This window comes from Alexandromys fortis, unplaced genomic scaffold (assembly GCF_014885135.2).
Source record: "Alexandromys fortis isolate MF-2015 unplaced genomic scaffold, M_Fortis_MF-2015_v1.1 scaffold_112, whole genome shotgun sequence".
Lineage (NCBI taxonomy): Eukaryota > Metazoa > Chordata > Mammalia > Rodentia > Cricetidae > Alexandromys > Alexandromys fortis.
The window spans coordinates 5358388-5369858 of NW_026068013.1; the positions used below are offsets into that span (position 1 = coordinate 5358388).

The window sequence follows — 11471 nt, forward strand, 5'->3', positions numbered from 1 at the left end:
TGTCTTTTTCCTTTACAACCTGAATAGCCTAGAAACAAGAGTGAAGAGGAGAGAATGCACCGTTTCAAACAAACTTACTGGCAAGATTTCTATTATTCCCATTGACACTGTAAATTTGATTAGTTTTACAAGATGGAGCTTCCGGGTTTTCTGCTTCTGTTAAAAGCCTCTGGTTAAAAGTGACACGCACATTCTTGGGGGCCTGACCATGGTGCTGGCCAGTCTCATGGGACAGGTGCAAAGGGCAGTGGAGAGATGAATGGGAACGGAGCTGCACTTTCCGTGGTTCTTACAAAGCATTCACACTTCTCTTTGTCGAGATGCCATCCAGGCTGCCCGTGCTCTTTAGCATAGCCAGGAAGAAGCCGCCTTTGGTGCCTCTTTCCATTAGCATACGCTTTGTAGCCATTGAAGGCCTTGGCAAAGCCAGATGGGCACCTAAATAGAGGCATTTTTTTCATAAAATTTTGTTTCTCTCCACCCTTCTCCCAAAGTGACACACACAAAAGGCGAGATGAGTAGTGGTTATTACCCTGACCGTCATTGCTGACTCGTGTTATACACCTCCTGTGTGCCAGGCACCATGCCGAGGTTTTGCAGAACTAAAGGACTCATCCTTGTATGGGGAGTATGAAAGAGATCCTAGAACCTCCCTCCCAAATCTTGCATTTTTATGGCTAAGGAAACCAAAGCAAGACAGATACCACTGAAACAAGAGAGGCCGGGCCACGATGAAAGCTCATTCCATTTTACACAGAGCTGATTTCAATGACCGTGTGAGTTTACCCGAGAGCCTCACTGTAGCTTCCGCCATTTAGTGTTGGCGTCCAAACTTCACTGGTCTTGTAGCATGCCAACATAGCCTCTGCTGTATCTACAGGCAACATAGAGTATTAGGAAACTCGGGGTTTCAGAGATGTATATGCTAAAGCTATGAGCATATACTGGTCTGTGGGAGAGAGAAAAGCCCAACTGCTTAAGATGAAATAAATCTGGGTTTGAAATAAAGTGTGTGACTGGGAGTAAAGGAACAAATTGTTACACACACATGTACACACACATGCATACACGCACGCACATAAACACACGCACACGCACGCAGGTACTATCATACAAACAGTAGTAACACCTAATTATATATGAAATATGCTTCTTGGAAAAAAGATTTCACAAAGTCCTGTTCTTGGCTTAACAATCAAAACTGTCAGTTCACACAAGTGTTTACAACAGGGTTGCTTGCTCACTACCACACTGGGTTGGTGGAAGACCCTAGGCTCTTTCTTAAACAATCAGGGTTTTGCAACTCCCCCCCCACACACACACACAAATAGTTTCCCTTACTTTGTAAACCCATGTTTAAAAGAAATGTAATCCATCTGTTTCTGATTCATTTATGCTTAGCTCATCAAAATTATGTTTTATATGAATTACTTGGTGTTCAAAAACATTCTATGAGTTTTTAAAGTTTGGTTTTTTTCTTAGAAACAAAAAATGAAATTGGTTTGTTGTTATTTTAAGGTCCTCTCCTGTCCGTTTCAGAGAACACGCATCCCACTAGGAAATCTCAAAGCTGAGTACAAGCAGTGAGGTTGAGGGGAGCAGATGCACACTTGGCTCCAGCTAATGGCCTCATCTGTCTGTTACGGTTGTCTGTGTATTGACTTTCCTATAATTACAGTCTTCTGTCTCTACCTATGCCAATTATTCTTATCTTTAGAAATGGATATTGCTTTACAGTGTATTCGGAATTGCACTGAAGCCATTCCAGAAAGTTTCCAAAGCACACCAAGAAAGAAAGAAAAAAGCAGGAATCCCTATCTCAAGCTGTTAGGAGAGGCATCTTGTTCTTTGTATAACATAAAGTCTTAACACAGGTCAACTCAGACAGGGTTGTTCTGGTGTCATGATAAACCAAGAGCAGATAGGCCACTTGGTCGTTTTATCTAAAAACAAACAAGGTCACAATGTGACCTCTCCAGCTAGCACATCCTAGCTACTCTCCAATCAATCTAGGACAGTGCTCCACTTCCCTATGTCCCCCAGGCTCTCTCAGCACTCCTGAGACAGCAGTGACTCCTCATTGCTCCTCGCCACTGTGAGTAAGGATGGCGGTCGGTCAAGGCATTGGCAGCAGTAAACGGCATCCCCGTTTCCTCTCTTACCACCCAAACTCACGCACTGAAAGAATCTGAAGGTGATTTTCAAACAGGATCCTGAGAGGCATGAAGGGCCCTGAGTTCCTGACTCTGGAGCTGGTATCTGCTGCATGGCTGTGGGCTCTGGGCGGGAAAGTTACTTAGCTAATGAACTTGCGTGTCCTCTTTTGAATGAAAACAAGCAGCGCTCCCTTCAAAGGTTTGCTAAGAGCAGGTAGGAGAGACGTCTCGTGCACATGGTGCCCACACCAGTACCCGGAAGGTTAGCAAGTCTCTTGACACCTCTTCCGAGGAGAGGTCGCCGGATGAAATCATTGAAAGCCAGGTGTGCTCCATTTTACCTGGCAAACCTTTCTCCAAAGTCTATGACACCAAAGCTCATCACACATGCAACACCTAAGACAGGAAGTACCACCCTGAGCCCACATAATTGAACCCCGTAGTTGAAGTCTAACTACAAAATGAAGAAATGAACATGCTCAGTAGACACAAAGCAGAAATCTGTGGAGGAGGAGAAGAAATGAATGGCACTTCCGTAGAGGAAGTGATTCAAACGGAAAGATCTGTCTCTGAATTGACACTAACAGATAAATCTTTTTTTATTTATTTATTAAAGATTTCTGCCTCCTCCCCACCACCACCTCCCATGTCCCTCCCCCTCCCCCAATCAAGTCCCCCTCCCTTATTAGCCCAAAGAGCAATCAAGTTTCCCTGCCCTGTGGGAAGTCCAAGGCCACCCACCTCCATCCAGGTCTAGTAAGGTGAGCAGGTCTAGTAAGGTGAGCATCCAAACTGCCTAGGCTCCCACAAAGCCAGTTCGTGCAGTAGGATCAAAAACCCATTGCCATTGTTCTTGAGTTCTCAGTAGTCCTCCTTGTCCGCTATGTTCAGAGAGATCAGTTTTGACCCAGGCTTTTTCAGACCCAGGCCAGCTGGCCTTGGTGAGTTCCCGATAGAACATCCCCATTGTCTCAGTGTGTGGGTACACCCCTCACGGTCCTGAGTTCCTTGCTCGTGGTCTCTCTCCTGCTCCTGATTTGGACCTGTCGGTGCTCCTATGTGGGTCTCTGTCTCTGTCTCCTTTCATCGCCTGATGAAGGTTAATATTCAGGAGGATGCCTATATGTTTTTCTTTGGTTTCTCCTTATTTAGCTTCTCTAGGATCACTAATTATAGGCTCAATGTCCTTTGTTTATGGCTAGAACCAAATATGAATCTTAATCCAAACCCACAGTGCAAAATAGTTTTGTTTGTAAGATGCAAGTTCCCACTCTATAGCCCATGCTGGCTTCAAGCTTGTGATCCTTTCTGCCTTTGCCTCCCAAGGGCTGGGATTTCAGACATGCACCACCACGCACAGGCTAAATTCTTCTTGTATTTGTACCCTTTTGAACATTGTACAGACTTTTGTAACTGAAGAAATGCTCACTCAATTCAATGTTTTCATTTGTGTTTTCAAGGAGAAACTTTCCCCTCAGGATCAGATGAACCGACACCTGACAAGACCACCCCCGGACTACAAAGACCAAAGAAGAAACTCGGGAAGTTTGCAGCCAGCCACTCAGTATTCTGGTGAGAGTTCTTCGAAATGGATATAAATCATAGCTTGGGGGGGGGGGACCTATTTAAAACCTATTCCATTTCTCTTGCTTTCTCCCTCACCTTGGATAACACATCTGCTCCACCCTTTTGCTGTCTCCCACTGAACCATCAGACACAGATCACACGGAGAACTCGGCCTGGTGGCTCACACTATAATCCCAGCACTCGGAGGAGGAGGAACGCTGGGACTTCCAGTCCAGCCTGTGCTACATAGTAAACTCCAGGCTAGCCCAGATTAGAGTGTGAGATTCTGTCTTCATCCCTTTACCCTCAGAAAGACCACACTTCGTCCATTCATGAGTTCTCGCTTGTCCATGTCCTGTGCTCATGTGTCCACTGTTCTCTGTGTCTGTGCTCAGTGTCCACTACTCTCCGTGTCTGTGCTCACGTGTCCACTACTCTCCGTGTCTGTGCTCACGTGTCCACTACTCTCCATGTCTGTGTTCACGTGTCCACTATTCCCCGTGTCTGTGCTCACGTGTTCACTACTCTCCATGTCTGTGTTCACGTGTTCACTATTCCCCGTGTCTGTGCTCACGTGTCCACTGTTCTCCGTGTCTGTGCTCACGTGTCCACTACTCTCCGTGTCTGTGCTCACGTGTCCACTACTCTCCATGTCTGTGTTCACGTGTCCACTATTCCCCGTGTCTGTGCTCACGTGTTCACTACTCTCCATGTCTGTGTTCACGTGTTCACTATTCCCCGTGTCTGTGCTCACGTGTCCACTGTTCTCCGTGTCTGTGCTCACGTGTCCACTACTCTCCGTGTCTGTGCTCACGTGTCCACTACTCTCCGTGTCTGTGCTCACGTGTCCACTACTCTCCATGTCTGTGTTCACGTGTCCACTATTCCCCGTGTCTGTGCTCACGTGTTCACTACTCTCCATGTCTGTGTTCACGTGTTCACTATTCCCCGTGTCTGTGCTCACGTGTCCACTGTTCTCCGTGTCTGTGCTCACGTGTTCACTACTCTCCATGTCTGTGCTCACGTGTCCACTACTCTCCGTGTCTGTGCTCACGTGTCCACTACTCTCCATGTCTGTATCCACATGTTCACTGTTCTCTGTGTCTGTGTTCATGTGTCCACTACTCCCCCAATTATTTGTGAGAATTTAAAATCCTGAAGGTTTTCTAACTCCTGTAGGTTCACTCCTCCTCCTCCTCATGTTGACCGTGACCCAGGCAGAATAAAGTTAGGTAGAAAGAGCTCCTTTCCGGAATACCACCTGGAACTTGCATAAAACCTCATCTTTCCTCAATCTCCCTCGGAACTTGTCCCCTCCAAGTATTCTCCACGAGAGACAAATCACCCTGTCAAGAAGAAAAATTAAAAAGCAAATTGCATTTTTATAAAGAAAAGGAAGGTTTGTATTTCTGTTCAAGTCACAAATCAGAACTTTTTACTTACTCTCTTTCTCATGAATAGGACAGGTACTTAAGGTAAAAAAAAAAATCTCTCTTCAGAAGTTCTCTGAACCCCAAAGAACCTTCCCCAAACCCGGCCCATGCTCTTCCTGCTCCCTTCTTTCCAGCAACTACTCCAGTCCCTGCTGTGGAGAACTCTGATTTCTCTTGCTACATTAAGTTAGTCTCTTCAGTTTCTCAACTTTTTTTTTCTTTCCATGTCTCCATCTGTCCAAGAACTCATCAAGAATATTCTCCAGACAGCAAGAGGCTGTGGGCACTCCTATTGCCACCTCCTGTCCTGTTGCAGATACGCTAAATAAGTTTCCATAATTCTTTCAAATGTCTGAAAATGCAGCAGCTTGTCTCTCTCCACTGAGATTTGAGATGATTTTGTTTAAATGCAAGGACTGAGTTCTCAGTTCGGTTGTGCTCAGAAACAGTGTAGCTCTGCCGTGGAGCTTGGCCTCATGGGCAAACAACAGGCTTTAGAGAACCTGCGAGACTTGAAACAGTATACAAGTTTTTAGGTAGGTGTTTAAGGTTTCTTTTCCCACTACTGTAAAAGAATCTCTCAGATGGGAGTCCAGAACTGAGAGCTATCTCCACAGTGTCGCCAGAGGCCAGCTTCTTCTGCTTCCTTAGCTTGTGGTTCCCATCCTAAGGGCTGCCCTGTAGCCACCACATCAGGAAGTTGTGTGTCCATTTTGCAGGCAGGGAGAGGAAAGGTGGAAAGGAGGGGAGCCTCCTGCAGGAGCCACACCCCCTTGTAAAGCAGTCTTCAAGGACTCCTGCCAGCTCTTTTTCACGGAGGCAGAATGTATTCTTGTGGGCTTTCCAGCAGCAGGAAAGCTCAGGGTGTGTGCTTTCTCACACAAACGCACTGCAGTACACATCAACACTGAGTCTCAGAGGGAGACTGCGATGGGCAAGGACACCCACCCAATAGCTCCTTCCAAATAAAACGTGTGCATTTCCTGCGAAAAGTCTTTGCATGCCGCTGCCAACCCCAAGTGGGCAAGAGTCCCCTCTGGGACATTTTACATCATGTACCTTCTGAGACTAAAACAAGCAACAACAAAACAAAACAAACTCTTTCCTATTGCTTTAAATTTTAACATCAGTCCAGAAATAATTCTTTTGGTGGAGACAGAGATTGAGTCCAGGGTCTTGCTTGTGTTCGGCATGTGTTTCCCCCATTGAGTTGCACCTCCAACTTGGAAACTTCTTATACTCATTGCACAGTAGAGAAAGAGACTCCTCCTGCCCTGGGGGTCTAGTTGAGGAGAAAAGCAGAGTAGAGGGAAGCTACAGTGGCTTGGCCTTGTCTTTCGGGTTATACATCAAACCAGCAGGGAATCCTAAGCAGTCACCTGTGGGCATTCTCTTCACACAGCTCCTAGTTCATCGCTGTGTGCGTGGCTCTGTTTCAGTGTCTTTGCAAGGGTAATTTCTCTGGGTTTCATCCTTCCTTCTGTCTCCTTTATTATTATTATATCATTCAAAATTCAATTGTGCACCAACCCTGTCAGCACTAGACCTAGAATGCGGCCTGCAAACCAAACAAGAGGAAATGCCTACCTTGTGCAATTTGCCATCTCTGGTAGCTTTTTCCTCCAGCTTTGCCCTGCAAGCTGACTTCTCAGGGTGACTTCAACCTTAGCAAGCCAGGAATATTTCAGTGCATCTGTTAGTCACTGTCTGTTGTATGGAGCCACCTTGTCCAGCATCCTGGCATCCAGATCTGGCCCCCATTCAATCAATTGTTGACAGTTTACCTGGCAGCCCCTCTGAGGCTTGGTGCATTGCCCCAGTGCTCCAGGAAAGAATCAAACCGAAAGTGGCATCCAAAGAAATGAGACTAGGATATTAGGGAAATCTCCAAATAAGAGCTTCAGGCTTGGTCTGAACATGAAGAAAATATAAGGATTGGGGGGCTAGGGGACATCATGGGACAGGAGACTGGTGAGCAAGGGTGGCTGGTGGGGTGTTCAGTAGCAGTGCAGTAATAACTTCTCAGACGGAAATGATCGCCAGGGCACAAGTACATCAGATTCCAGATGCTTAGAGATGAGATTTAGTTTGCCTTCTGGATGCAGGAAAGCCACTCATAGCAGCTTCTTGAATAAGGATGATGCACATAAAGAATTAGACACGATTTTCCAGGTCACAGGTTAGGAGTATTAGTGTAGTAGCCACGAATAGGATTTACCCCCACATGCACTTGCTCATTTGAACCCTGGGGTGAAGAATGGCCTGGATTTCATGATAGCTAGTAATCAAAATTGTGGTCTTCTCACTTGGAACATAATTAAAGTAATTCGGAATGAAAGATTATCACTTCAATGACTTCAGAAGGCAAATAAAATAAAACTATAAAATAGAAACATTCAATCTCAGTCTTCTTTCTGTAGTGTGTAAGTGACCCAGGAAGATGCTCTCCCAGATCTCATCTGTTCCTTCTATGCACTATACGTCATATGGTATTTAGTAACCAATAAGTTCTTGTCGGCTGCAGTAAGGGGGCACTGTCATAGCATGAATGAGTGTAATTCTCGTCTCTGTCTTAGGTGGCGCATCTACGGTGAATATAAACTCTAACCAGACTTTGACAAACCCGGTCTCCACACACACCCTTCTGACGCCAAACTCCAGCCTCATGTCGTCGACGTCACATGGGATGAGAGTGCCACTGTTGTCCACAGCAGTTCAGAGCATGGGAGTGTATGGAAACCTGCCTTGTACCCAGCCCGGCACCTACGTCACTCCAGCAATGAATCAGCTGACCCAACAGAGAAACACGACTCCACTGATAACCAATCAGAACAACCCCCTGATGTCACGGCCATCTCCCTTAGGGGCAAATAACGGTAACAGTGTGGCCACCTTTGCAGCCGGAGCTGTTGGCAGTTCACAACAACTGAGGCCAAGTTTGCCCCACAGTTTAGCAGGCATACCAGCCCAGAGGTCATCCACCGTCATGATCTCATCCAACACAACAGCAACAAACTGGGCTTCTCAAGATGTAACAGCGAAACAACAGGAAGCCCTCAAATCCACAGGAGTCCGCTTCCCAACAGGAGGTACACCTGCAGCCTATACCCCAAACCAGTCCTTGCAAGCAGGAGTGGGGAACCAGTCATTTTCCCAGAGGGCAGTGGTGCCCCCTAGCCAATTAACGCCAGCAGTACAAATGAGACCTATGAACCAAATGAATCAGGCACTAAATGGGCAAACTCTGGGTCCACTCAGGGGTTTGAACCTCAGACCTAACCAGCTGAGCTCGCAGAGTCTGCCTAATATGAATCCGTCAGGCACAGGATTGAATCAGGCACGGACAGGCACCAGCCAGCCACCATCCCTGACGCCCAACACTTTTCCTTCATCCAACCAAAGTTCCAGGGCTTTTCAAGGCACTGACCATAGCAGCGATTTAGCTTTTGACTTTCTCAGTCAACAGACTGACAGCATGGGCCCTGCCCTAAATAGTGATGCTGATTTCATCGACTCTTTATTGAAGACAGAGCCTGGCAATGACGACTGGATGAAAGACATCAACCTTGATGAGATCCTGGGGAGCAATTCCTAAGAGAAAAGGAAGGTGGTGCGGTTCGCAGGCTCCAGGCAGTATCAGCCAAGGACCCTGTAATGCACCCGAGTGAACTCAGGCATCCTAACGGAAAGCTGACAGTAACCACGGTGATGAACACTCTGGTTCATTCTTGTTTCAAAAATCCCGAGCCTGATATTAAAACATTAGGATGGCTTTTCCCTGCCTGAGCGTCAGGACACGATGTCCAGTTTATCCAAACACAACTGTGATGTTGGTGTGTAGTTAATTATGTCAAACGGTCTTCCCAAGTTCCTTTTCTCGGTGAAGGAAACACAGAGGAACTTGAGACTTGTTTCAATCCCGTATGGCAGACAGGGGTTAGTTCTAAGCAACAGGCAGTAGACTGCCATCTGCTCTGGTAGATAAGGACGCTTAGGTTTCTCCACTGTCTTTTCTTTTACTTATCCTAAAACTTGCAGAAAAGATTGACATGTTATATGGTTGTTTGGAGTAACTAAGAGAGCACCAGAGAACCAAGAAGCCATCCAGCAGATTAGATGATTTCTTCCCTAGCTGCGGTCCTCATTTTGTAGTTTTCCCACGTGTTTTGTATTTTGGTGGGATGCTGTGTCTTGTGATAAAACAGGAATGCAGGACTTACAGCTTGCATGGGGCTTCCCTGCTGATTTTTATAGGTAACCAAGACTTGTCCCATCACCCCAAAGTGTCAGTGCACAACTGCCTACATCAAATTTCACTTAAAAAATTGAATTTTGCCATGTAGGAGACAAACATGGCCACAAGTAACCAGAGATGTTTCTAACTATGATTGAGGCCCACGGTTGTGCCCAAGCAGGATGAAATTGAGCCTTGACCTCCTATTTTTTGGTAGCCTGAGACTTGTTTGTAAGGAATGAAGGTTTGAATTGGAGTGAGATTAGAGCGTCCTCTTTGGATTGGAGATAGGGAACAGGAAGGAGAAGGGTATGAGGATTGGCACAGAGCCTTTTCACAGAGTGTAGAGGAAATCATAACTGAGACAACAGAGCCTTCCTTGGACATAGCACTTGGACTTGGTTGGACAGCTGAGCTCAGTGTAGGCTGTGCGTAGCCACTCTCCACGACACAGGGAAGTTTTGCCATATGCTGCCTGGGCCCTTCTTATCCAGCTTTTCTCCCTCAGGGCTGAGTTCTTTTGGGTCACGGGAGCCCAGTGTCCACATCTATGTCCACTGCAGAGTGGAGGAGGTGTACAGGTCAGAGATGGCTCTAAAATACTGCCACCACTAGCCTAAAGTCAGAGAATCGAAGGCTACCCGTGACCTTTGAGCTAGACAGTCACACACTTAAACATCAAGTGTGGTTTAACTCAAGTTGTTTGAGGCACCAAATCTTCACGAATCTGTCCAGAAAAGGAACACATTTTTTTAAAGCTCTGTATAGCCCTCTTCTAGACTTCACGATGCCTTTGGGCTCTCACCTCCCAATCCACTGCACCAATAGCGCTGGCCCAGAATCTTTCCCGTGCTGATTTGTAAATATTAATAAGTTACTTGTTTTTGTAAACTTTTGTAAAGAATATTTTGGTAGAAATACTTAAAACATATTCTTTGGATTATATTTATACATATGTGAAATAAATATGCTATCGAAAGGTTATATTTTATACAAAAAGTAAATTGTTACCTTTTGTATGCTAATATGCAAAGTTTTGTATAATACGATGGTTTATTTTTAGCTCTACACTTAAACCGTAGTGATGGAGTGGAAACTTTTAAAAACTACCAAGAGGCTTGCTAGATGAATTTATATTCTGAAACCTCCGTGAAAGCATTCCAGGTTTCCATCCCGCCCTGTCGTTGCCGTGTTTTCCAGCTCTCAATTCTTTATTAAGCCCATGGTTCTCGTGTCTTATTTGATTATTCTGCTGTGCATACTGTACCGGCCCTGTAGCATGTGTTCTGCTGTGTGTTTCCCCATTATACAAAACAATGTTTCTCCATGCAGAAAGAGAGGGAACACAGTGTGTATATAAACACGCATTTTTTTGTGGCTCCTTCAGATTACTGCACAGAGCTGCAGGATTTCCCAGTTGCAGCCCCGTGATTCAGCTTCTTCTTACCCTCACACAAACAGTGCAATTTGTAGCAGCTGTCCAGTTGTTCCACTGAAGAGGCAACGCAAACAGAATGGCTGGTTTTTCTTCTATCTTAATGTGAATTTCATAATTAGTGTGTATTTATTCAGCTATTCATTAAAATACAGGATTCTTTGGGGGGTGTAATCTACAGTTTCTGTTTGTGGGCAGCCTATTACCAAAGATGATGTAATTTCCCGAAAGCTGAGATAATGACAATTTGATAGACACACTTAGCAGAGCCTCAGATTTACAACGTAAGAGCCATTGGGACACAAACTCCCATTGATAGAAATGCCAGACTTCTTCATTGCTGACATTGCTTGTCATCCTGATACACAACAGAGAAGGCAGGAGTCATTTTTCTTTAAATTCAGAGACACAAAAGTAAAGTAGGAAAATAATTCCTTCTTGGCTTTGTGTTCAGCCCAATGAAATGAGTCACCAAGTGAGGTGCTGGTGTTGCCTGCATTGCCGTCCTGAACCAACAAATGTAAAGATCCAACTTGTAACACGAGTATTTTGTATTGTGTGTAATTTCATGTGTAAAAAAAAATAGTTAAAACATTCAGACGTGGTTTTCTTGTATGGAGTCCATATTGTCGGTCACCAATGTTATG

General features: G+C 45.4%; 1 protein-coding gene across 2 annotated transcripts in view; it reads left to right on the plus strand.

Annotated features, from left to right (window-relative positions):
* Nucleotides 1-10373, plus strand: part of Maml2 (mastermind like transcriptional coactivator 2) — a 324329-nt gene extending 313956 nt beyond the window's left edge. For both annotated transcript variants that reach the window (XM_050162195.1, XM_050162194.1), the window contains 2 exons: nt 3617-3728; nt 7732-10373. In XM_050162195.1, coding sequence (XP_050018152.1) covers nt 3617-3728; nt 7732-8750 — 1131 coding nt within the window. In that variant the 3' untranslated portion in view covers nt 8751-10373. The remainder of the gene's footprint in view (nt 1-3616; nt 3729-7731) is intronic.
* Nucleotides 10374-11471: the final 1098 nt, after the last annotated feature.